General features: G+C 38.5%; 1 protein-coding gene across 7 annotated transcripts in view; it reads left to right on the top strand.

Moving 5' to 3' along the window:
* Positions 1-27594, top strand: part of agfg1a (ArfGAP with FG repeats 1a) — a gene marked incomplete at its 5' end in the record, with an annotated part of 30788 nt that extends 3194 nt beyond the window's left edge. Inside the window, 13 exons of one of the 7 annotated variants that reach the window (XR_014030496.1) lie at positions 11790-11883; positions 16381-16496; positions 16852-17014; positions 18199-18358; positions 18966-19091; positions 19897-19968; positions 22481-22666; positions 22842-23001; positions 23082-23161; positions 23245-23349; positions 25605-25754; positions 25890-25995; positions 27018-27201. Coding sequence is in view for 5 of the 7 variants with exons in the window: in XM_081370675.1 (XP_081226801.1) it covers positions 11790-11883; positions 16381-16496; positions 16852-17014; positions 18199-18358; positions 18966-19091; positions 19897-19968; positions 22481-22666; positions 22842-23001; positions 23082-23161; positions 23245-23349; positions 25605-25754; positions 25910-25995; positions 27018-27077 (1558 nt within the window). Of the gene's footprint in view, positions 1-11789; positions 11884-16380; positions 16497-16851; positions 17015-18198; positions 18359-18965; positions 19092-19896; positions 19969-22480; positions 22667-22841; positions 23002-23081; positions 23162-23244; positions 23350-25604; positions 25755-25889; positions 25996-27017 lie in introns of all 7 variants that reach the window. The other 6 variants (XM_081370675.1, XM_081370679.1, XR_014030495.1 and 3 more) reach the window with 6 other exon arrangements.
* Positions 27595-27868: the final 274 nt, after the last annotated feature.

Below are 27868 nucleotides of genomic sequence, written 5' to 3'. Positions count from 1 at the left end.
TAAATAGACCAGCCAGCAATCACAGACATTGATAAAAGCTGAGCCGTGTTACCCTCCTTAAGATCACACTGTGTTATAACGTTGCAATTTCTACTTCATTAAGGACAGCCCCTTGAGATAGGCCATCTTGTTTTCAATGGGGTCCATATGGGAGTGAAAGTACAAAATATGCCAGCTAGGATATTAATATGAGCAAATAAGACACGAATCATTATTTGAACAGGGTGTAATGAGCTTAAGTTTTCACATATTTTAGATTCTAATGTTAGGCTATAACCCCTACAGCTTACTATTCATTTTCCAGATATTTTCTTGAATGTGAAATATTATTTACAATTACAGTCTGCATAAGATTAGAGTGTATAATTATGTTTATTGATTTGAGGGTACATCCTTTGCTCATTATCACCAAAAGTTCATTTTCATCAAACTTGTAGGATCAACCAATCATGGCTTTTGAAATGATGACTCATACCTAGCAATGGGGTCAACCACACCTCCTCACTAAGATAGGATTTTCCATCCATTCCTTGCTCAGAGTTCACTGAAAATGTTCTGGAATCACTTCTAAGCTAAAACTCCTGGCAAGGAATTTTTAGGTTAAGTTAGGAGCTCTCTGAGAAGATTCTCAGAATCTTTAGGGATACGGGCCCTGGAGTGAGGAGAGGGCCGAGGATCATGTTAGTTCTTTTGGAAGTGTGATCAGGTGTATTTGAACAAGCCTTTGCACAGCTGTGAGGACTGTTAGTTATGCAAGGTGGATCAGGCTGATAGTCAGTAATAACAACTAAACTTACTAAACTAACAATAGAGTACTGCAAGGATTGTGTGTGTTTGTAGGCCAGCCTAGAAATAAACATCACACTGGTTCCCTCGACAAAAAGACAATGAGAATTTTCCATTGGCTTTAGGATTATTGCAGAAAATAAGCTCTGTGACCATCAAAAGATTTGCCCCTTTAACACAGAGATTCCAGAAAATGCACTGATAATGTGTCCTGGGATCTTTTCATTTTGGTTCATTCACACTGACTGGCTACGTTTACATGCAACCAAATAATCCGTAATCGCATTGACGGCTCAATCGGACTGAAAAGCCTTCATGTAAACACCTTAATCGATCCGATTGAGCTCGATCTGAATGAAAATTCAGCAACATCATACGGCACAGCCCTTTTTTTTTTTCACACAGGGCCCTTTCCGGGACTGGTCCTTACTAGGTCCCCATCCCGGGATCGATGCCGGCGGACTCAATCCCAGGACGTGTTTGTGTTCACACAAGGCACTGGCAGTTTTATGGCAATTTTCCAGGATCAACTCGCAGTGTGAAAGGGGCTATTCTCTAAGATAATCAGCACAAATGAACACAACTTTTTGAAGCATAAATACAATTGCCAGAAGTACAAAGTTACAAAGTAAGGGTATAAAGAACTACACCAAAGTCGCATGCATGACTTTAATGTCATTACCAGTAAGCTTTCGAAAACTCTTTCAGGCTTTATTTAAAAAAAACATTTTCCCTGAAAGTTTGAGTTTTAGTTTGCAAGAGTGCGATTATGAACGCAGTGAGGCGATGAAAGGGGTCTATAGAGCTGGTAAGTCCCGCCCCTTCCGCAAAACCCCGCTGGACCTCAAAGTTGAAAAACCGTCAATGCAAGTGAATGGGAGAAAATAATTATTTTCTGGTCCCGTTTGAATTGTGCCATGAATGTGAACATATGTTGTCTGTGAATTTTTTATATAACTTTTCATGTTACGAGTTTGACAGTATATGGTATGATTCTTCGGCTAGCAGTTGTGGAAAAGACATAACGAGAAAGACTACATGTCGCCTATGTGACGTCACCCCATAAAGTTGACTTACCCGTGGTTTTCGCCAACCTCAACGATTTTGTCCTCTCCCTGAAAGAAGGCGGTGAAGTGCACCAAAGACACAGCCATGTTTAGCGGGATCCGTGAGCTAGTGTCCGTGTGCGAATGGTGTTGACGTTTCAAACGCGTCGAGAGTTGTAGTCCACAAAGTGCTCTCACACAAAGTCTAACCGTATCAAACTTCTACCCGCTAAATTGTATCATTCTTTACACGAAAAGTTATATAAAAAATTCACAGACAACATATGTTCACATTCATGGCACAATTCAAACGGGACCAGAAAATAATTATTTTCTCCCATTCACTTGCATTGACGATTTTTCAACCTAGAGGTCCAGCGGGATTAGCGGAAGGGGCGGGACTTACCAGCTCTATTGACCCTTCGCTAAGCCACGCCCGAAAACCGCCACTGGCCAATCGTGGCTTATCAACCGTAACTAGGCGCGGGAGGTCTGGCAAGCTTTCGAGCGAGGGAAACATGCCGAAGCATTGTGCGTATGGATTGTGCAAATCTGATACCCGGTATCCTAAAAGTTTGGACGGGGTGGTGGATTTTGTTCCCTTCCCGAAACCTAAAACCCAAGAGGAGAAATGCCGGGAGAAATGTCCTTTTAACAATGTAGATTGTTCCAAAGCAGCTTTACATTGATAATAGGAAATTAAAAGTAAAGTGTTTTGGCTTTATATCAGCTCTAGAATAAAGTTATTGTCCAGCTCGTGGATCAAGCAGTGTGATTAAAGGCAAGACGGAGGCTCACTGACATAACTTAACGTTACTTAAAAATATATTTCAGCATTTTGTTAATCGACGGCCAAACTAGTAACATTACGCCAATCCGATCGCGACTCTCCCGGTGTTAGTTCTAGTAAAAGTAAAAGGAGGGAACATCAGGGGGCTTGCCGGAGATCTCCAAGGAAAAGGTTGGTATGCAAACTTAATCAGTTCATAACAGTAGTCACTTATGTGACCCACGACGTGTGAGCAGTAACGTTAGCCTGGCGCACTACAAATATAGCAGCTAAGCGGGAGAATGTTATCATTGCAAAGTGGTCAGGCTAATGTCTTGTGTTTATTCCACAATACTTATGGATAAGCTGTTTGATTTATAAATATTAGAATATTTTCAAATGTCACTTACCCTGCTGTGCATGAACAGCTGTTCCTCAATTTGTGTTTCCCATTTGAATGGTCATCGTATGAGGCGCTGCTGCTTACCTTGGGACCTAACGTTATAGGCTTTAGCTTCAATTTTGATGAAATTATTCTCGAATCGTTTGCATATTATGTCGTGGATATAGCCCTCGAATGCATACTGCAGTCTTGCTCTCTTATATTTTCACCTGTTTGCCAAAAATGACTAATTATCTGCTTAGGAATGTCTGAAACCAGTGCATACACACTGTAATAGACGTGCCAGGCGCAAAAGCTTGACAGGCGTAGCAACAGTAACTAAGGAGGGCGGGGCTTAGCGAAGGGTCAATTGAGTAGGTGAGTTTACCTGTTCCGCGTGAAGATGTTTAATGTCTCCAACAACCTCTGTAGGTCCATTTACCCACTTGTTTAAAGATGGTGCGGAAAGCAAAAGCCTGTATTATCATTTTGTCTGCGTCCATTGCAAATAGCGCCATTTTTGCTTTGTTTTCGGCCCAAGCTTTTCCGGTTCAGTACGCCTACCAAGTGTACAGTGTAAATGCAGATATTGGATATGGGTCACTTTTAAAAGAAGATGTAAAGCTGGTCATCCAAAAAATTGGATGTCGGGCATCAAGACCTGCAGTGTAAATGCAGCCTCATTGGCTTGTATTGTTCCTCCATTGCATGTCTGTGAACGAACGGTGACTCTCCTAGTTAACTCCATCAGAGGAGATAATTAGGTTCTTTTCTAAGCACCAGCTTTTAAATGACTTCACCGGACAGACGTCTGCTCCCCGCACTGGAGCGTGCACACCAGATGTCAGACAGCCAAAGCATGGGAGTCTTCTTACAACCAATCTGCAACCTCTTTAGCAACATTTCTACAACTGACAGTGCGCAGGCAAACGTCCCTGTTAAGGCTCAGTCACACCAAAAACGATAGCTATATTAGCATCCACACCATGGGACATTAATGTTCTGTTTATTATAAGCGCGCACAGCATTTATGTCGTCTGATGCTCTAAATTCTCAAGATCGTTTTTGTCAGGTCGATTCTGATGGGGTGTAAAATGTTTTTTTGTTTGTTCATCAGCTGGAAAAATAATTGTTCTAAAAGTGATTCAAATGATGCAGTTCCTCTGTCTTTTCATTATTGTTGTGGTGTGGAGTCAGACTTCCCTGTTCTCATAGAATTAGTGTAGGTTTTTTTAAGTATATGGATTATTCTTTAGGTTATATCATTAGTTTTAGTTTTTAATACTATCTTTTCATTTAGCAATTTACCTTAGTACACCTTATATTTAAGCTGATTGTCAAAAGCAAAATATATGCACAATTTCCCCTGTCTGGGTTGTAGAAAAGTGAATGATTAACATGCTATTAATGTATGAGCTATTAGGTGTTGGATTTTAATTAGGGCATTTGCATGGGGAGATGATCCTCTGGCCTTGCCCGGATTCACAACTGTGCCAGCGGTTCCCAGTTTTAATCCTGAAAAACTGATTTTGCCATGCTGCTCATACATAGTGGGTCTCATTCACTAACCGTGCATGAAATCTGCATACAAACGTTTTCACGAGTAAATCATGATTTTATTCAAATTTTTTAGAAACGGCTTAAACCACGTGTAGACACAAATGACATACTCTTGGTCTAACATGAAAATATTATCGACTGATTTTAATTCGGAACATTAATTTTTATTTTGTTCTGTATCGTAACCCTAAAGTACTACACTTCAGCTCATTGTGTACAGCCTTTGCCTCAGCACGTTATCATATCTTTGATTTTATTCAGGTCTGTGTTTGCGATTGATACTATCATGCAGTGATTTTGCTGCATTTCCTCTCACCTGATCTGAACTTTAATCACACTCTCTAATCTGTGCATTTATAATCACTCTGGTCATCATCTGGCTTGTACATGTGACTATGAGAGAGCATGTATGTTTCTTAAACAGGAAGTGCATGTCAAGTATTTGCTGCATCAGCAGCATGTGATCTGCATGTGCACAGGAAGTGGAAACAGTAGGACAGGAAGCACACATTGCCCTCTTGCTTCAGTGGTTGTATGAGTGTATGTGTACGAAGGCCATTGCTCCACTCACACTTTTCAGGTATTCACTTAATTTGATGGTTCAGTCAAATCACAGTAGGATAGAAATCTATGATATAGGCTAGATTTTTTTGTCTTAAAATATTGTTCTCATCATTATACCCTGATGTATCATCACCCTAACATCATTTAACATGGGTGAAATACAGTAAATTAAAAACAAAAACAATGTATACCAGAATTCACCTATACTGTATATTAACAGTGTAAGATCAGCCGTTGATTGCCCTTCTCTCAAGATCTCCAGACCAGCATCATGAGAAAAGCCCATATATCAGCTGACCACTTGATTGAACTGTGATTTTCTTCTATAAATCTCTGAATAGGAACACAGATCTTTTGGTGAGGAGTGTTACCTGAGTTGAGATTGGATGATGTCAAGCTACCAGCAAACACTTCCCTGTTAGTTTTATGACGGGGCCTGTTAATAAACCCAGTAAACCCATTCCAGAACAGGGTGGATCTCTCTCTCTCTCTCTCTCTCTCTCTCTCTCTCTCTCTCTCTCTCTCTCTCTCTCTCTCTCTCTCTCTCTCTCTCTCTCTCTCTCTCTCTCTCTCTCCCTCTCTCTCTCTCTCTCTCTCCTCTCTCTCTCTCTCTCTCTCTCTCTCTCTCTCTCTCTCTCTCTCTCTCTCTCTCTCTCTCTCTCTCTCTCTCTTCTCTCTCTCTCTCTCTCTCTCTCCTCTCTCTCTCTCTCTCTCTCTCTCTCTCTCTCTCTCTCTCTCTCTCTCTCTGGCTAAAGAATTTTCTTTTTAGGTATGGCGCAAAGTATTTGTAAAGATTAATATGAAGTGAGTTGTGCAATGTTGCGGTCTGATGAGTAGTTTGTGCTTTTCATACGTTTGGGGTCGGTAGGATTTTTTAAAAGTCTTTATTTGATCAAAAATACAGTAAAAAACAGTATTATTTTAAAAATACACTCAAATAGAAAATTTATTTTAAAATGTAATTTATTCCTGTGATGTCAAAGTAAAATAGTATTTTCTTGTAAAACATTTCTGTATTTTCGGTGTAACAAATCAAAAGAAAAGCATTTATTTGAAATAGAAATCTATTGTAACATTATAAATGTCTTTACTGTCACTTTTGATATTTTAGTGTGTTCTTGCTGAATAAAAGTAATAATTTCCTTCAAAAAAAATCTTACTGTCCCAAACTTTTGAATGGTATGAGTACCTTTCTGCAGACTTGTTGTTTCAGATGTGTGGTTTTTGTGTGTGTGTGTGTTTGTGTGCGTGGGTTTGTTGATGACTTCAATTCAATTGATGTATGTGTTCAGAGGAAGTTTCACCATTTTATCTGGCAGTGATTTCTTAAGAGGAACTGAAGTATTGTGCAAACCCACACGCTGACAGACCTCACAAACGTGTATATATTTCTCTTTCTCTCTTTCTGCCATACTTTATCACTGAGGAGACTGGCCTCTCACCCAGTTTTTGACCCATTTTGCCCGAGCCCGTCATCCACCTGCTCAGAGCATCATCACACGCACGACCCCAATACAACCACCAATCGCACTAGCACAACTCACACTCTCATTACTGAAACCAGATGCGGCATCCGCAGGCTCACCCGGTGTGTGAAGTTGATGCCAGAGCTTCTCACCACCATCTGAAATGGCTTTCTCACACGCTACTCTTAAAGGTTAAGTGTTGGCCTTAGGCACTGTTTGCTAACTTTCCATCTCAAACATTAAAACAAAACATTGGCACTCTTAAAACCCTCTGAACAAATGCAAGTAACCCAGTACACGTGGGATCAGGCCTGTGTTTCCCATCGTGTTTCTGTGGGTCAGGGTCATTCATTAGGCAATGCTGCCCAACACACAGTAGGTGTAAATCCATCTAGTGGTGTCCTGAATCCTGATCCATATAATGTTCAGTTGTCCTGATGATTTGGTGGAAGTCTTTTTGTGTAATTTCTCAAAGACTGGCTCTGATTCATATGTTATTGGATAGCCGTCTCTGCAAGCGCTGCCCCTAAAATGACATCATGATGCTCTTGTGCTTGGCCAGTCGCTGATGTTCTGTCTCTGATGCTTCTTGTCAAGGGTGAAGTGTGTCGTCCTTTTGCCTGATGAAATGAGGACCTCCTTTTTATAGAATGCAGGCTGAATAACAAGAGACTGTTCGCCCACTTTGAGGTTGATCCCATTTCAGTGCAGAAAGTTCAAGGGATGTTACTCTGTCGTAATCTTGAATCAAAATCACCTCCCCTCTCTCTTGCACCGACTTCTCTTCTCTGATGACATGTTTACTGGCGCGAGGACCTGTCACTCACAGCAGTAGCACACCAGAATGATCCAATCAATTCCCGCTGGACAAAATCAAGTCCCGCCCCTGCCCTACATTTTTTTTTCTTGTTCCTGGAGCTGTTTCACTCGGATATATCTGACAATAGGGAAGAAAAGACTACCGTTTTTAAAGACTTCTTTCTCATGCCAACTTTAACAATGGTGTGAATATAAAATATGTGCATTTTAAAAATAAGGCATATGTTTTGGTTCTCTGTTTGTATTCTGTGTGTACTGGCCAATTTTAGCTTGTGACCATGACCAGCAAAGCGTCAATCAAAAAATTATAATTCTGTCATCATTTAATCTCCATCATGTCAATCAAATCCTATGCCTTTCTTTCTTCTATAGAACTAGCCTTGAAATCTAGACGCACCCTAGCGGCAGCAAAATGTATTTTGCAGCCAGGGTAGTCTAGCAACTCTCCATTGACTTTCGAGCTGCAAAAACCTAAATTGGGTCAGGCCAATCACATCGTGTATAGAGTAGGCGGGGCGGGCTTAACATAATGACGACAGAGTTGCGACGGTTCCCTGCTACTTGAAAACAAAGAATGGCTGCTGCTGGAGAACAGTCTTTCGAATCGGCTTTGTCCGCGACTCTGGAGGACTTGGAGTCAGGTTTTTCTTTGAGAAAAGAGCAAAGAACGGCACTTAAGTCATTCTTAAAAAGGAAGATGTGTTCGTAGTTTTGCCGGCCAGATTCAAAAGTTAAATTTATCAACTAACGTTAGCTCCGCTGTTGGGAAAACCCTCTGGTTGGTTGAAGCGCTGTCCTATTGCGTGCAGAGGGAATTTGAAAGACAGCCGTTTATCCCGCCCCTCGGATTGAGCCGTGTCTATGGTGAGTTTCCAGACCTAACATCTTGATGTAGGTCTGGCTTCCAAGGCTACTATAGAACACAAAATGGACTGAGTTTACCCTTGTTTTGAGAGCTACACAATCAGGGGGCCCAGGGCCCATTAGGGCAGTGGTTCTCAAGTGGTTTGGCCATGGGACCCACATTTTCCCATGGTCATCAAGCTGCGACCCACTTTTGTAGTATATAGCCTAATATGTAGGCTATATATTATAATAAATTTGTTTGAAAAAAAAACAAAGCAAATTTATTTCACAAAAACAATTGTTGATACACTCCCCTTTTACTTAACATACACATAAATTGTACGAATACGACTAATAATCGGTAAATGACAGGCCTATAAGGTAAGGCTATTAATTAAATAGCAATCCCAAACTATTTTTTGTTAATGCAATTAAGTCGTAAATATACCATATATATATATATATATATCTCTGGGGGGGTCTTTAAATGTTATTTTGAAGTCAAAAAGGTTGAGAACCATAGTACACGCTTCCCACACAATAGTGTATGATTTCAGACGACTTGAAATAGAGTGTAAAAGATATAGTATAGATCACTTTTATGTAGCTGTTGTTAGGAGCTCTACAACATTCGGCTAACTAATGTAAATAATACCTATTCATAGCACATTTGCATAATTTCAAAGGTTATACTATGAGGCTGCTGAAGAATTATTACTGGTGCGATGGTTACAGGCAGTTTTGGGTAAGTTAGACGTTCGACTTGAGGAAGTTTGTTGAAGCCGAATGGTTCTTGGTGTACACGGTTACAGAATCCCAACCCTGTGCCAATGGCCCGCAGCAGATCGTGTGAATAATTTAGCACCTGGTCTAATCTTACCAAGGCCTTTCTGTTCATGCCCTTCAGAATTTATCACAGCACCATAAGAGGAAACACACAATATAAATATAATAGAGGAAGTTACAGGTGACGTCCACAGAATTGGGAATTTTTTTTTTGAAGGGAATTTACCAGCACACTTGCATTGCCACATGCAAACTATCTGCGATTGTTAGAGCAGAAGTGCTGTGTTGGCGTGTTTGGATTTGCCTTTTGGGGGTTTCGAGGGGGTGCGTTTGTGTGAATGGTGTTTTGAACATCTGTTCCAGCTCAGGTGTCAGATGAACTGTCACCCGTTTCAGCAGAGGGACGGCAGAGTAGCTTTGAATGTCTTTTCCATACTTACACGTACTAAACGCTCCCTCCCATTCCACTGGCATAGAAACAGGTGCATGTGAGTGTTTCTTAAATAAATAGTCAACCCAAAAATGAGTCTTTCACGAAAGAGGAAATCATGAGGTTTAGTAAGTTGATTTTCAGTATTGGGTGAACTGTTTCATTTAACTACCTAAATGAACTTCCTGTTAGTTATTAACTGCAAATGGCTTCGTTAGATGAAATAGAAAGGAAGAGATCAGGGGGTGGAAATAACAAAACGGATGCGTAAGAGAATCAGAGGCAGCATGTCCTCCAGTAGACACACACTGATCCCTAGAGAGCAAATCTGAGAAAGATAACAGGGTAAATACAGGAAGGAAACAGGCTTTCTAATGGGCAGCCCTTACACATGTTTACATTGCTCTTGGGATCAGAGATCAAGTGTTCAAAGATCATCATGACGCTGTGGAATAAACAAAGACGCATTGAATCATCAGATGATCATCCAGTTGTTTTCAGTTCCTCATCCTGTGAACTTCTTTCTGTGGAAAGAAAATTGACATTTGAAATTGATTAACTTAACCAAACGCATCCTAAATTAGATACATTGTGTGTGTGCATATATATATAAACACACACACAAAATAAACAATGTTGCAACTTAAAATTGCTGTGAAAGCACAAGCGAACTTAAAGGGATAGTTCACTTTGAAATTAAATTTTGGTATGTTTTAGCTTACCTCAAGGGCATCCAAGATGTAGGTGTCTTTTTTTCCGCAGTAGTTTCAATTTTGATATTTTTAGGTCAAACCGTTCTTGTCTGACAGTCAATTAATGCAGGTCTATGGTCACTGTCTCAAAGAGCATGCACAGAGTCCAAATTAAAACAATTCCCCGTCGTCCAAATTAAACAATTCCCCATCGTAAGTACACATTGATGGCCTAAGACACGAAACGAGCGGTTTGTGTGAGAAAACGAACAGTATTTATATCGTTGTTACCTCTTGAACACAGCCGCGTCCAAGTGATCTGAGGGCGCGGGCGGGTATAGATATATACACTAGATGTCGCCTTGGCTACTGCAGTTCATTGGAACGAAACCGTAGCCAAGGCGACCTCTAGTGTATATATCTATACCCGCCCGCGCCCTCAGATCACTTGGACGCGGCTGTGTTCAAGAGATAACAACGATATAAATAAATACTGTTCGTTTTCTCACACAAACCGCTCGTTTCGTGTCCTAGGCCATCAATGTGTACTTACGATGGGGAATTGTTTAATTTGGACAATGGGGAATTGTTTTAATTTGGACTCTGTGCATGCTCTTTGAGACAGTGACCATATACCTGCATTATATGACTGACAGACAAGAACGGTTTGACCTAAAAATATCAAAATTGAAACTACTGCGGAAAAAAAGACACCTACATCTTGGATGCCCTTGAGGTAAGCTAAAACATACCAAAATTTAATTTCAAAGTGAACTATCCCTTTAATTGTACTAGTCAGAATGTGTAACTCCTGTGGATGCGCTCTTCCCATAACAACAATTAATAACATTTAAATCTAAAGATATCACAACATTTTTTTATTGCGAATGCACATGCGAATTTGACTGTGCTAGTCATCATTGAAGGTGTAACTGTGGAAGCGCTCTTCCCGTAACGACATGCTAAAACATGGGCGCACAAATTCACAACATTCTTTGTTGTCATTATAATATTATGTAGCCTAAATGACAGATTTGTGCTGCACATTGCAATTAACTGTATTTTCCTTTTTGGAAGTGATTCCAATTATATTTCAAGCAATTCAAAACCATCATGCCATCAATAGTTTCTCAGCTAAAGGCTGAATGTGTTGCTTTCTTATTCACACGAACCACGGCACAGTTCAAGTGCAACCAAACTCAAACCACCTCCTCCAGGTAGTCTCGGGTTCGGTACCCCAGTGTGAACCCGGGCCCGCATGACAGCGTTCACAACTTCACATTAGCGATTTACCATGCAAACCGTGCCCCGTTCTGAACTAAACTGCCAGTGTGAAAGCACCCTACAAAGCGCTCATTGCAATGTGATTTGAAGGCAGCATTAGCTCACCACTCTCTCTACACTATCAGTCTCTTCCACCCCCTCACACACCCGTACGCTCTCATTCTCTCCGCACACAGACTTGGCGAGGTGCCGAGCAGTCTGAATTTGTCCTTGTCCTAGATCTGTGTGTAATAAGCAGGTTTGTAATGAAGAGTTACAGTGAGAGGGAGCAGAAAATCTAAATCACACTACAGGAGATTTGCAACACTTTCCTTTATTTATTTAATTAATCTGTTACCCTTTTTTCCTCTCCCCTTTAGACGAGGCCTGAATCCCCCCCACAGAGTGAAGTCTATTTCCATGACGACTTTCACGCTACAGGAAATTGAATTTCTACAGAAGCATGGAAATGAGGTAATTGATGATGGCATAGTCAAAGTGCAGTGATGTTTTTATTGACACAGTGAACGTGTCGTCATCACTGTGGACTGTTTGTGGACGCCACTGAGTTTATGATTTACGTCGAGGTCACAGTCGTATGTTTGTGATAGGATAAATGACGGGAATTTCTGGAATTTGTTTTCTTCTTGAAAACGCCCTTACATCAATAAAATTGAGACAGTTGTTCTAAAAATAGAGTAGCCATATAAATATGTAGATGTGTGTGTATATATATGTGTGTTTCTCTAAGAGCTTCTTCTGAACCACAAAGATTTGACCACTTTTCATCTCCCCCTTCCTTTCCTCAACATTCCTGGGATTTTTCCCAGGTCTCGTGAGGCATGATTAACGAGGATGAGCTGGAAATGATGTTGCGTGCTGAGGAGACTCTTATTTGAGTGCTCTGTGTCTCAATACGCACACGCTTTAATCTCCCATTTAAACCATGATGAACTTCAGGATGATCTGTGAATGCGTGTGCACACTTTTTGTCTTATGAAGTTGTTTTATGTGGGTCCAGTTCGAACCAGTCTGATCAGACAGTGGGTTTGGTGTATTAAAGGAGAACTCCGGTCAATTTTAACATTGAGCTCATTTTTTTGTACATTTGGAGTGCTGTCAGTACAGAGAGCAACGACAAAAATCGGTGTTGCCTACACAGTGTTATCCTCTTTTTAAAATTTGCACCGTGTTGACTTCAATGGGGCAAGTTTTAAACCTGCTTTTAGCCTCTTAACATCCTTGATGTGTCATTACAAGTGCCCAGCTAATGTGAGTGATTCCTTCAGAGTGAACACGGGTGAATCTGACTGCAGTAGATGTGAAAGATATGAATAAAAATGAAGTTAATTCGGCCAGCGCACATACCTGTATTTACATACTGTTTTCGGTCGAAGTCCACAGTAGTCGGTTGTCGAGTTCACCTGGTGATCATAGGTAACTAAGCAACAGTGGAGAACTCGACAACCGACTACTGTGGACTTCGACCGAAAACAGTATGTAAATACAGGTATGTGCGCTGGCCGAATTAACTTCATTTTTATTAATATCTTTCACATCTACTGCAGTCAGATTCACTGTGTTCACTCTGAAGGAATCACTCACATGACCTGTGCACTTGTAATGACACATCAAGGATGTTAAGAGGCTAAAAGCAGGTTTAAAACTTGCCCCACTGAAGACAACAGGGTGCAAATTTTAAAAAGAGGATAACACGGTGTAGGCAACAGCCGCAACACCGATTTTTGTCGTTGTTCTCTGTACTGACAGCACTCCAAATTTACAAAAAAATGAGCTCAATGTTAAAATTGACCGGAGTTCTCCTTTAAAGTCTCACAGCATCTGTCAGTCTGAACTTCTGATTTGGTTTTCGATGGTGAGGGAATGTCACGCAAACTGTTGAAGTTGGCAGATCTTCAGTAATTTGTCTAGCTTACGAAGTGACAGATGCATTTGCCCAAATATTTCAGAGTTTGAGTGCACACATTGCCTTTTTGAACAACGCAAGAAACTCTACGGGCCTTTTTTTAACGATCTGAAACGCAAGTATCAAGCGCGAAACGCAAGTAACTTTGTGGGCGGGTCTTGGGCGCTGTTGCTATTATACCGGCGGGATAAATGACTCTTGCGCTCGACGCAAATCTAAAATGGGTTGGTCTGAAGTAGCTTCATTATTCATAGGTGTGGTTTGGGCGTAACGTGAAATAAACCAATCAGAGCGACATCTCACGTTCCCTTTAAGAGCAGACGCGCTTGTTCCATGGCGGATTGCTATTATAACAGTAGATTTGCCAGGCGCACGCCAGGACCGACGCTCTCGTCAGGGCCGTAAAACACAGAAGTGACATTGGGGATGGGAGAAACCCACCCAAATTAGCTTCGGTTAAACAGGCGTTTAATAATTTGGGTAAATGTGTAAGCTAGATTTATGCCTATTTTTTTCATATCTTCATGGACACAACAATGATTTCCCTCGTGTGTTAATATTTTTCCTTGTAATAATGTATGATTTGCAAAAATGAAAACCGCTGCTTCTGTGTAGATGAGAGAATCAAAGTGTATGCGCGTTGTGCACACGCTACATTGATTATGGCCAAGCATGCGCCCTTAAAATAGCATATGAATAACATGCGCAACGCGCCACTGACTTTAGACTAGGTTTTTCCTGGTCAGTGGCGCAATTGTTTTCTAAACCTGCAAAATAGCACCAGGGAACGTTTGCGCCGAAACACGCCGCCTCTTTGCGCTGAACCGCCCTGGGGAGCGCAAGTTCATTCCCTAGTTTACCAACGTGCGTCTGTGGAGGGAAAAGTCCGCTGTGCGCGGGTGCAAAATAGGAATGATACATGCGTCGGTGTACAAAGTCAATTGCGCTGGGTGCAAGATAGGGCCCTGCAATTCAAAATGTTGTGGTCAGTAAGAAATAGGCAGCGGCTAGTTGCACTAAGTGCAAATAGCGATATATTCTATTTACACTATAAAAAAGTAGCAGTTCTTTGCAATAAGCGCAAATAGTTGTTAGATGCTGTGTATGTATCCTTAGAAATAGTGGCAGATACTATTTTCACCCCAGTATTGTTGTACTTTAACAGGTTGCAATAATAACATAGTGTAAATTATTATATTTATTAAAATGATTAAATTGATGCTACCTTATTGGAACAATATGCCCTTCCTACCCCTAACCAATAAACACTTTATTATTAAACACACGTTAGACACTTCATTTCCACTTTTCAAATATTTTCTTCATTTTTATTGAAAATAAATGCCTTTTCAATCTGATATGTGATGGGAAAAGGGAAAAGGCAGAAGAGCGAGTTTGGCAAAAGGCAGACTCTGATTCGGGTCGATCGCATCAAAAGCTACTTTCATGCACCATACTCCTTACAGCCTGCGCTTCTGCAGACGTTGAATGGAGCGCTTCATTTTTAATCTTGTGTGGCCCAACCAGGCATTGAAAGGCTGAGTTAGTGTAAATAGCCTTTGCCAACAAGACAGGCTATTACACTTATTGTAAGAAATATTGTATTTTTTTAAATGTTATCTCCTGTTCACTAAGGTTCCATTTATTCAAACAAAAAACAAGTTATATTGTGAAATATTACAATTTAAATAACTTTTTTCTATTTTAATATATTTTAAAATGTTATTTATTTTATATTCAAGTAATTTTCAGCATCATCGGTCCAGTCTATATATATATATATATATATATATATATATATATATATATATATATATATATATATCTGTACCTTATTGTTTATCGGCTGATATTGCATTTTTGTTCTTTTGTCATTTATCATATTGGTTGATATTGGATATTTAATATTGCATGTTCTTTTTTACGTTTAGATGACCTTTTCTGTCATCTAACACTGACTTAAAGGTATTTAAAAACACTAATAATTTAATAACAATTGTTAAATGTAATCTTCAGTCAATCTCAAAATAAATCTTCATTATTCATACTGTATATTACATTTGTGATGCCTAAATTCCCTTTTTCTGTGTAAAAAACCCTCAACTTTACTTTTTGTTTTATCAGAAGTTTGACCATTTATTGATTATTGGCCAAAACATGAAAGTAATTATCAGTTTATTGATCCATAATATGACAATAAAAATCTTTCACAAAAATGCATACTTTGCAGTGGTCAGTTTAGTTAGTATGCCTTTCTGAAGCATTGAAGGCAGATGCACTGATTCCTGGGTCAGTTTTAGCTTTAATCTCATGGATGAGCCCAACCCGGCCTCTCTTGGACCAGCACAACGAGTTCATACAAACACTGAAAGTGTTATTACATTAATGTTTGAGGGTCATAGAAAACTTCCCTGAGTGTCTGTAGGGCTTCTCATTAGACGCAAGTGATAATGCGTCTTCACTCTGCTGGTGCTATACATAATTAATAAGCTGCTAGCACTGTTTTTTAAGGGTGTGTGTGTGTGTTTACACACACAAATGTGTCTGCATTGATTATATCTAAATGGAGGCAGTGTCTTCACTGCTGTGAAAGGCTTTATACACACACACACACACATACACAGCATGTCCTGCCTTACGCTTTGCCTATTAGTTTATCAGTTGTGATATCTGAGTATGTGTGCATTTGACTCCCAAGAGAGAATGTTTTTTTCAAATGTCACCTTAAGATATTTGTTTCCTTCTTGAGAATGTGTGAGTGCATGTATTCAAAGCAAGACTTTGCTTAGTATGAATGCCTGCATTGTTTTTCACACATGTGAGGCAGTGAGAAAGAGATACTGAAGAATCTTTCTGTTTGTCTGTCTTCTCTCTAATAAACTGAGAATTAATGGGAATTTAAAGTTTCTTTAAAAACCCTCGAGTCTTTTTCATGTTTTTGGACATGGATGAATCTCTGTTTTACATGTTTATATGGTATATTTGCCACTTGAATGTCTGATGATCTTTTCTCTCTTCATGTGTATGCTTTCATGCATTTGCAGGCATGTAAACCGATATGGCTCGGCCTTTATGACGACAGAAACGTGGCCATCCCAGACTTCAGAGAACCTCAGAAAGTCAAAGAGTTTCTTCAGGACAAATACGAAAAGAAGCGATGGTGAGGAAGAGCACAGACTGAAATGTTCATTATTATGTTTGATATTTAATTGTGAGGTATCATGTACAGTCAGTCATCATTACTGCAAAATATATTATCCCACTTATTACATGACTGCATACCATTAAATAAGTTATATATAAAAAATATTAATACAGCACATTTGAGTCTTGATTTGCACTTTATTGCATGTGATGTGTCACATGGGTTAATTATTACCTAGTGTTTTCTGAAACTTTCTCAGTGTTTTTAAGATTGGATTTGCATAGGCAAATATTGTTCTTGATATCATAAAGATAAAATAAACACATCATGGTGTATGTGTGCTCTGCTCATTTAAATGTCTTTCTCTCAGGTATGTTCCTCCAGAGCAGGTTAAGACTGTGGCGTCGGTTCATGCGTCTATCTCTGGTTCGTCTGCTAGCAGCACCAGCAGCACTCCAGAGGTCCGACCTCTCAAAACGTTACTGGAGGAATCAGTACCCAGTTTACACTTCAGCAAAAACACACCCAGCCAGGTAACACAATGAGATATATGCAACTGGGTTTTTTTGTTTTGTTATGTAAAGAAATTAAGGGTGCTTTCACACTAGCACATTTGGTGCACAGGTTTGGTTCATTTGTGTAATGTAAGCGCTGTTTTCCGTACTCAGGTGCGGAAAACTGAAACCTACCCAAGTCTGCATGCAAAGGGTAGTCTGGAGTTCGGTTCACTGCTGATATGATTGCAGTCGTACTAAATTGCACAAGTGAACCTCTATTGATGACGTATGATTCTGTGTTTGTGTGTGTTCTCACTTTCCTGATAAGCGTGACTGATGCACTGCAAGCAGAATACTGTCCAGAGAATACATGTCTCATTTCTGCTCGCCTTCAGCAAAAATGGGCTCCCGCATTCTTTTGAACATTTGCTGTATATTCGCAGTAGAAAGATGCAAGTGCCACTTGAAATCAAAGCCAAAGGTTCAAAAAACAAAATGTAAAAGTGAGGTGTGCAACTCTATGCATTGTTCCGCCTTCTCTTGCATCATTGTTAGAGGGGTAAACGGATGCTGTTTCACGATGCAAACGCACCACGGTTCGGACCCAAACAATTTGATTGTGAGAACAATCCCAGCGGGGGCAGGGGAGGGGGCAGACGAACTCTGGTTCGAACCAGGCAATCGAACCAAGTGTGAAAGCTCCCTTATGCTTTTATTCTGCAAGGATGTATTAAATTGATAAAAAATGTATGATTACAAAAGATTTATATTTTAAATGAATACTATTCTTTTGAACTTTCGATTCATCAAAGAAACCAGACTGAAAGTATCACGGTTTCCACAAACAATATTCAGCAGCAAAACAGTTTTCATCATTGATGATAATAATAAATGTTTCTTGATCAGAAAATTGATTTCTGAAGGATCATGTGACACTGAAGACTGGAGTAATGATGCTGACAATTCAGCTTTGCAGCACAGGGATAAATTACATTTTAAAATATATTAAAGTAGAAAACTATTATATAAAATTTTTATAATACTTCACAATATTACTGTTTTACTGTATTTTCGATCCAATAAATGCAGCTTTAGTGAGCATAAGAAACGTATTTAAAAACCTTGCCGACCCCAAATTATATTTGTGGTTAAGATTAAATCAATATTGACCATCTTTACTTTCTTAATTTGAGTTTCTGGTCTAATTTCTTCCCTCTCAGTCTCCGGTTGTGTCACGCGCTCAGCTGGCCCAGCAACAGTATCAGGACAGGAAGTTCGACCTGCTCAGCGAACTGGGTGGCGACATTTTTGCTGGTCCACATTCGCAGTCCACAGGCAACGCAAACTTTGCCAACTTTGCACATTTCAACAGTCATTCAGGTAAGAACAAACTCGCACTACAATACACCATCCATTTTAAAAGCAGTACTTTAAGGTTCAAGACAACTCTTAGGGGGATGTGGTCTGGTTTCCCATCATGCTGTACTAGACTTATTGACAGTGTTGCCACGGTCACAAAAACCATAACCACTAATCCTTACCGGCATCTCTTGAGAGTAATGGTCTTAAGTTTTATCAGTTAATGCCAGTAACCAGGTCCAGAGGGTCTGTATGGCTGGATTTTGAGCCGGTGCTTCTGGGTAGAGGTTTTCTGTTCATTTCATGCATGCATGTAATTTCTGTATTTGTGTCATGTATTAGTGGGTTTGTTTTAGCAGGTTTGTGTGATTTCAACATTGTATCATTCCACTTTACATCAGCATGTTTAATGTCTTCATACGCAACCAGTGTTTAAGTCAGCTAAATTTACAAGATTGTATTTTAACTGAAAATGTGAAAATTAATAGAATTTTTGAGATTTCCTGACTAAATTGACCTAAACGCTGGACATGTTCATCCCATAGTTTCATTCCTGTTTCTCTGTTATTCCTCATCCCATTTTCTGTTTGTGTGTGTGTGTGTGTTTGTTTGTGGTGGACCCCAACAGCGCAGAATGTGAATGCTAATGCTAATGCAGACTTTGCCAATTTTGATGCGTTCAAATGTCCTGCTGCTCCAACCACAGCAGCGTTTCCATCAGCGCCACAGGACTCATTTCAGCCCACACAACCAGGTATAACACAAGCTCACAGCCAGGCATATGAACATCCATTCACCTCAAGCCTCCCTTTAAGAAATGACTCCTTGTCCAAGTTGTGCTGTTAATGTGATTTTCAAAGTCGTTCTGTTTGTCTTTTTTTTTTCATTGCTGATTGTTTACATTGTCGCTTCTCAACCATTCCTTCTTTTTATCAGTGTTGTTTTAATTATACATTTAATTCTCTCTAATAAAAAAATATACTTTTATTATTCTGTCATTTCAGTTCCTCCCTTTCAGCTTGGCTTATTTTTCTTCTGTTTTTAAGTTGTGTTTTGTTCAGCGGGAATGCATTAAATTGATCAAAATATGACAGCGAAGACATTTATAATGTCACAAAAGATTTCTATTTCAAGTAAATGCTATTCTTTTGAACTTTCTATTCATCAAATAATTATAACAATGTATCACGGTTTCCACAAAAAATATTAAGCAGCTCAACTTTTTTCAGCATATATAATAATAATAAATGTTTTGTGGGCATCAAATCCGCATATTAGAATGATTTCTGATGGATCATGTGACACTGAAGACTGGAGTAAATTCAGCTCTGCCATCATCCGAATAAATGACATTTTAAAATATATTAGAATACAAAAGTTATTTTAAATTGTAACAAATTTCATATTACTGTATTTGATCAAATAAATGCAGCCCGTGTGAGCATTACTCTTCTTTCAACGTTAAAATTGACCCCAAACTTTCAATAATTTCTATTACTTTTTCTTTCCTGCTTTTCATACCTGTGCTGTCATTCACTCATTTCCTGTGCGTACGTCAGTGTACAACAGTCTCCCATTTAGTCGCAGTGTGGGCGAGTTTACCTCATCGCTGCCTCCACTGGCCGTGCACAGTAAGTCACAGCTTGTGTGTGTGTGTGTGTGTGTGTGTGTGTGTCTTGTGCACACACTCTGTTCATTTGCTGTTTGAAGTGGTTTTTCTGACACTATCATGCAGTGGTGTGAATGAAATCCGATTTTCCTTATATAGCTCCTCAGGAATTCCCCTCTTAGTCAATGTTCCCTCTAAGCTGTGTGCTTCTGTTGTTGCTCCTGTGTGGACGGAATAACGTGGATAAAGCTGACCCATGTTGGGAAAATATCTTGAATCTGAGCCGTTTGAACGTTTTGGGTCACATTCAGCTCATACTCTCTTACTGTGAACAAAACCGTTGAGATTTGAGAGGAAAATTCTGTCTTGACAAAACAAGTCTTTATATTTTGTTATAATTTTAATATTAAAAATAAACATCATTTTTATATTTTTAAAATAAAATGTAATTAAAGAATATAATTAATAGTCACCTTTATTTTTTATTGTGCTTTATACAAATACAGATTGTTTGAAAGCAGCTTTACAGTGATAACAGGAAAATGATTCAATGATGCAAACCAAGATCAATTCGGCTGCAAAGGAGCTTTAAAAAGAAAATAGTGTCTTGTTCAGCTCTAGTCAGTTCCGTTGTGAAGATAATCAATTATTAAATTGGTTATTTTCATCTATAAAGCAGTTCTGCAGAAAACAGTGATGTCATCTTCCAGTTCAGTTTTCATACAACAGCATCAGTACAGTCAAATCAATAATATTGTTGAATATTAAGTGTCCCCAACTAAGCAAGCCAGAGTCGACAATGGCAAGGAACCCGAACTCCATCAGGTGACAGAATGGAGAAAAAAGGGCCAACGAACGAACACGGTGTGGTTTAATTCCGGGCTGCATCACAAATAAACTGAATTATATAATATGAAAAATATACAAATGATGTTAATAATTCAATAGAATATTTTTAGAGCAAATTTTATAATTTATGTAATAATTATGATTATTAGGGGCCAATCACCGAAGGTAGTTACCTTATTGTCTCCGTTGGTGTTCTTACTATTCTTCCGTTTCTTCTTCCACTCTTGAGTCTAAGGCAGCCCATAGAACCGCTTGTAGGAAAGTTATGAAATTTGGCACACTGATAGAGGACAGCCTGAACTGTCAGCATGGCAAATTTGGAGTGTCTAGCGCCACCAACTGTCCAAATTTGCACTCACATTTATGCTAATAACTTTTGAACCATAAGGGCTAGAAACAAAATTTATTTTCTTTTACAAAACTTTTTTCATCCGATTCCTTTGCTTTGACTTTTTCGAACTCCTCCTAGGCTGTTACTTCGATATTCATGAAAATTGGAACAGATCATCTTTAGACTATGCTGACAAAAGGTATGGAACTCAAGTTGATACGTCAAACCGTTTCGAATAACGGGCAAACGATTTCAACAAAAAGAACGCCAAAATGAACGTGAGACTATTTTTCCGCAACGCTTTAGCGAATTCTGACCAAACGTGATGCGTGTTATGGCAACCATGACCTGAGGCCACCTGCAATGTTTCGGCACAGTGCCACCTAGTGGTCAGGAGATATGAAAAATTAATCTTTTTGCTTATAACTTCTAAACAATTTGTCCAAAAGTCACAAAACTGGTGTCTTTAGATTCGTTGCAGCATTTTGAGTATACCGTATTGGCGTATATTTTTATATTTTGTATTTTGTCGTAAAATGCTATATTTTCTGAACGCATTGGCGTATCGTTGCGAAACTCGGTGTGTGTCTTCGGCACCATGCCCTGAGAGTACTAGATGCCGAGAACATAGATACCAATTTTGCTATAGTTGGCCGAACTTCCTGTCTGCCATTTTTTCTTTTCTTTTAAAACCTACTTTTTCAAACTAGACCGTGTCAGATTTGCACCAAATTCTAGGCAGATTATCTTCAGACTGTGCTGACAAAATGTTACAGTTTTTGTATACAGCAGCAACAAAGTTGAGGCATGAAGCCAAAATGACTCTGAGGCTGTATCTCTGCAATACTTTGTCATGTTGACACCATAAATGTGTCAATGTGTCTTTGTCACCTTACTCTGACCACACCACATCAAATTGGTCAAAGTGCCATCTATTGGTCGAAAACGTTAAATCAAATAACTAGTGACTGTATTTATGATTTTTCAGGCATTTTGCATAAAATCATCTTAAAATGTCTTTAATTGCTCATTGTTGTAGTTGGTCTGACACTCCCAGCCATGGTGGCATGATCGTGTTCTTTGTGCCTGGCCCCGATAATTGCTGTTTGCAGCTATATTTATATATTATTATTATTATTATTCATTATTGTGTAAATAATTAATAAATAATTTGGGTTTCCGTGTTTTTAGCTGAGTTTACTGTTCTGTAAAAAAAACAGGGTCTGCCCAAAACAAAACGTGTGAAATGGACTTTCTACTGTGTTGTTGCTCCACAACAACAAAACTTAGAGGAAACATTGCTCTTTAATCTTTTCTCTCCCTCTGTTGCTCATCTTTTCTTTTCCTTCCTCAGGTAGCTCATCAGGACTAGCTAATCCCAACTTTGCCAACTTCGATAACTTCCCCAAATCGTGCAGTGCTGATTTTCCCTCGTTTAGCTCCACCCAGAGTAACTCTGTGGAAGCAGTCAGTGTCCCTGCGGACCGATACGCAGCCCTGGCCAACCTTGACAACGTATTCGGCACCAAACCTGAACAAGGTGCATTTTCACACACTCTTTACAGCTCATCTCTATCGAGGCTTGATATGAACATTTTTAAGCATGACTCATTTTTCTAAATATTTGAAATGCATAACTTTCCAGATAATGTATCTGTATCCTGTGCATTAATGTGTGCTGGGTTTAAAAAAACAATTTCTGTCTCCCTCCACAGGTACGAGCTCGGCCCCTCCATCGGCAGGTGTGGGTCCGCCCCCTCCACAGGCGGCTCTGTTTGGCGGCGACCGCTACGCTGCTTTTGCTGAACTGGACACGGTCTTTTGCACCTCAGCGCCAAATGTGAGCGGCTACAACACTGCCACCACAACGCAAGGGTGAGACTATAAAGAGACAGGTCTCTTTTCCTCTCATCGTCTTTTTCTCGGTCGTGTTGAACACTCTTTGTCTCATTCAGGTCTATGTTTGGATCCTCTACAGCCGTTGCTTCGGCTCAAGCACAACAGGGTTTACCCAGCATGCTTCAGGGTTTTCCAGGTAAACGTCTTTCAGATCTATTGGAGATCTCCATTCTGCCGCCTTCACCGCATCTCCTACATCTCGACTGCGTTTTCTAACAGGGCCTTCAACGAATCCATTCGTCGCTCCCGGAGTTCCACAGGCCACTAACCCATTTCAGACCAATGGGAGAGGAGCAGCGCCAGGAGTGGGCGTGGCCACAGCAGGTATAGGCGTAGCTTACATGTACCTGCTAAATCTTAGGGTTTAAATAAGTCGATCGGTCAAACCCCGGCGTTTATTCGCAGAAAATCTCCTCTGAATTCAAAGCAGGCTTTGTCCTCGGTTTCGGAAGAGTTTAAGACACGAGAAGCAGCTCTTGTTTTGTGTCTCATTATTTATTTAACACACCAGAGGGCTTTGTGAAGATTTTTAAGTGGGTCAGATACGCCCAGTCTCCATGCTAGGAGCTAACAGCTTGAGATCGCTCTCACACGCGAGATACAAAGACACCGCAGAAGAGCTGCAGAGATTTCTATATCCCTGCGGCGGATAAATGTTGAGTGTGTGTGTGTGTGTGTGTGTGTGTGTGTGTGTGTGTGTGTGTGTGTGTGTGTGTGTGTGTGTGTGTGTGTTTGTGTTCCAGAGAGAGAAAGAAAAAAGGCAGAAAGGAAAGGCGTCTTTATTTAAATGTGAATAAGGAGGAGAGTTTTTTTATATAGGCCAAAAATGAGAAAACAAAAGAGCAAGTGCGCTGCGACTGATGGTTTTGTTTGGCTGTGTTCTTGACATGCTGTTCAGACATGATAGGACCCCTGCAGGGTCAGGCTTACGCTGCGGCTCACTTTGGTATGTCCATCTCTCTCTTTCTCTCATTTTCTCCCTTATTTCTCTTCCTTTTCTGGGGCTTAGCCTTGACATTGACTAGCAGGATAATATAAACATCACTGACCACAATTCTGCGGTCATCCTGACCTTCTGACCCCATTAAAGAAAGGTGTGCTTGTGTTGTCTGAGGTGGGTGAACCCCAGATAATGTATTGTCTTATTATCCTTTGCATTGATATCCCATGTCTTCAGCTGTCACAGAAAATTAACCAAATGCATATACGTTCAGTAGGCAATTAATATTTCATTAGATACAAAATATCAAACCAAGTGGCATCTGAAAACAAACGATGCCAGATCTTTTTTTTTCTTAATTGGGGGCTATCATGTTTTACATTGTCCAGTCTTTAGTGTCACATAATCCTGTCACTTTTGATCAATTTTAATTTTGTGTATGTTTATATATTATAAACTGTTGGTTGTTCTTCTCTGAGGGCTGTGTATTGTTTCTTTCCTTCTTCTTCTGCTGTTGTGCTTTAGCCATGTTTTGTCATCTGCTCTACCGATTTAGCGCCACAGATTTCTGTACTCGGGACAAAAATAGTCAACATGACCCTATTTACTGTTCTTATTTTGAATGATTCATCAGTGCATGTCACTTGAGATTGGTCTTCTAAATTTAAAATTAAAATGTAGTAACTTACTCTGCCTCTTAAATACGGAAAGAGGATTAGGGCCAGGCAATAAAAAATAAAATAAAACATCTCGAGTTTAAAGTCATTATAATGCGAGATTGAACTCGTTAAATTTCGAGAAAAAAAGTCGAAATACAATCTTGAGAATAAACTCATTAAATATCGAAAATAAAGTCGTTGTGTTTTAAGAAAAAACTCGTTAAATTTCAAGAAAAAAAGTTGAAGTAATCGTGAGAATAAACTCGTTAAATTTCGAGAATAAAGTCGAAATACAATCTTGAGAATAAACTCATTACATTTCGAGAATAAAGTCGTGTTTCGAGAAAAAAAGTCGAAATGAAATGTAGAGAATAACGCATTTGATCAGTGTTCACTGCAAGAATGCGTTATTCTCTACATTTCATTTCGACTTTTTTTCCTCAAAACACAATGACTTTATCCTTGAAATTTAACGAGTTTATTCTCACGATTACTTGGACTTTTTTTCTCGAAATTTAACGTTTTTTTTCTCAAAACACAACGACTTTATTCTCGAAATGTAATGAGTTTATTCTCAAGATTGTATTTCGACTTTTTTCTCGAAATTTAACGAGTTTAATCTCGCATTATAATGACTTTAATCTCGAGATGGTTTTATTTTTGTATTATTGCCTGGCCCTAATCCTCTTCCGTACTTAAACATTTCGCTTTTCGGAGTGGAGAGTTGGAAAAAAACATTAAGCTCTGTGTCCTTATTTAGTTTGTATGTTTTTTTCCATTGCAATTCCATTTCAGATCCACTGGTAAATAATATTAGGTTAGTTCATATAATATAGTTTAGCTGTTATTTAAAGATTTTTTCCAGTGAAGTTAACCTGAAACATGATGTCAGTGCATCTCACAGATTGGCTAAAAAGGAAACTGCATTGAAAGTCACATGTGTGTATGTAAGTCAAACTGAGACTCTTTGTGTCCCGTAGCCTCTTTCGGTCCACCGTCCATGAGCATGCCCACTGGTTTTGGAAACGCTGCTGCATACAACCTTCCCACCAGCTTCAGTGGAAACTTCCAGCAAGCGTTTCCTGGACAGCCGTACGCCCAGCCGCACGCGTATCCCCAACAACCCAACGGTAGGGGCTGAGAAAGATTTTAATGCTGTTATATTAATGCTTTTACAGTTCAGTCCACCATCATGCAGCTTTTTGTAGAATGTTTTAGCTGTACTTCAGCTATTAAGATTTTCACATATTCACATTTTTTTGTAGTCACATATTTGTTTTGTTAGGAGGTTTTGCTGCGTTTGGTCAGGGTAAGGTCGCTCCATTTGGACAGAACATGACGGCACCTGGAGTAACCAACAATCCCTTCCTGGTGAGTTAAAGAACTCATTTTTGCAAGATTGCAATTTATATATATATATATATATATATATATATATATATATATATATATATATATATATATATATATATATATATATATATATATATATTATTTTTTTATTTATTATAATTACATTTTTTATAAAGTCTACATTTAATTCCAAATGTTAATTTGTCTATTTATTTTACAAATTTTACACTTAAAATGTACATTTTGAAGCTAAATCTTTTTAGAATTTATTCAGAATTATCAATTGTAATTAATAATTTATATATTATAATTATACATTTTAAATCTACATTTTATTCCAAATTAATGTTCATTTCTTTCTTTCTTTTTTTGCTTGTTTATTTTAAATGTTTTATAAAGTTTACATTTTTATTGCAAATGTTCATTTGAGTCTCTTTATTTTACTAAATATTTTTATTTTGAAGCTATAACTGTTTAGAATTAATTAATAATAATGAATTATAATAAAATCTATAATTATAATATATAAATTATTAAACATTTAAACTTTACATTTAATCTAAATATTAATTTGACTAATTTTTTATGTATTTATTCATTTGCTTCTTTTATGAAATCTACATTTAATTCCTAATGGTAATTTGAATATTTAATTATTTATTCATTTTTACAAAAAAAAAACATTATTTTGAAGTTAAATTAATTAATTTATAATTGTTATACATTTATAATTAAGTTAAACATTGTAATTCATAATTTATGCCTACACTTTATTCCAAATGTTAATTTAATTATATTATTGTTATTTGTTTATTTTATTTATTCTGTATTATTTACACAAAAAAAAAATGATTTTGAAGCTAAATTTTGTCATTTATACCAAATTAATTGTTTTACATTGTAATTAATAATTTTAAGTCTAGACTTCATTCCTAATGCTATTTTAAGTCTCTTATTTTTATCTATTCTGTATTCTTTTCCAAAAGACTGTTATTTTGAAGTTAAATCTGCAGGGTTTTTGTTGATCTTTTGTCTTCCAGGCAGGGGCGCCAGCAGCACAGTTTCCTGCAGGAGGCTCATCCACAAACCCCTTCTTATAGCACTCTTTCGTCCTCCAGCGGGCGACCTGCGACTCGTTCGCACCTCTTGCACTGTTTTTTTTCTGCAAGTAGCTTTAAAAAAAACATCAATTTCTTAAAGAATTTTTTATTGAATTTTAAGAGCAAAAGAATAATTAAAAAAAAAAAAAAAACAGCAAAACAATAAATACATGATCATGTCTATGGCAACATTCATAGCAACAGAAAACAGAACATTTTGCAGGGTTGTCTGGAGAAAAGGAGCTTTTTTTTTTTTACTTTGCTCCTTTTGTCATTCCTGTTAACTGGCCTGGAAATCATCTGCACGACGTGGCGGATAACTAAGTTATTGCAAACCTCCTGTTCATGTTAATGCTGCAATTCTGTACATAACTCTTTCATAGAAATTGCAAAATTTTAGATCTTTGTGCATATCAGTATTTGTATCTTTAACACATACACACATGTACACACACATATGCTGCATATACGCCGTTGACGTCCGCCATGCTGTGAATAACATAAAGCAAGAATGTGGAATCCCTTTTTGGCATCGCCTTTTTGTGCTTTTGGAGTTTGAGGCAAAAAATATTGTTTTTTCCATTATGAGGAGTAATGAGAACTCATGAGACTCTGAATCAAGACCACTTATGTTACAGAAATCTAAGTTAATGTGTGTATATGTATATATATATAAATAAATATATACAATATATATTAAAATGAATTTTACATAAAAAAAAGTATATTTTTATGCTTTCCTTCTGTTTGTTCATAATTAAGTGTGATGGCTTAAACCTCTTGTATTTCCT

The sequence above is a fragment of the Scardinius erythrophthalmus genome, assembly GCF_964197995.2.
Source record: "Scardinius erythrophthalmus genome assembly, chromosome: 7".
NCBI classification, from domain to species: Eukaryota; Metazoa; Chordata; class Actinopteri; order Cypriniformes; family Leuciscidae; genus Scardinius; species Scardinius erythrophthalmus.
This window is presented reverse-complemented; position numbering and strand designations above follow the sequence as displayed.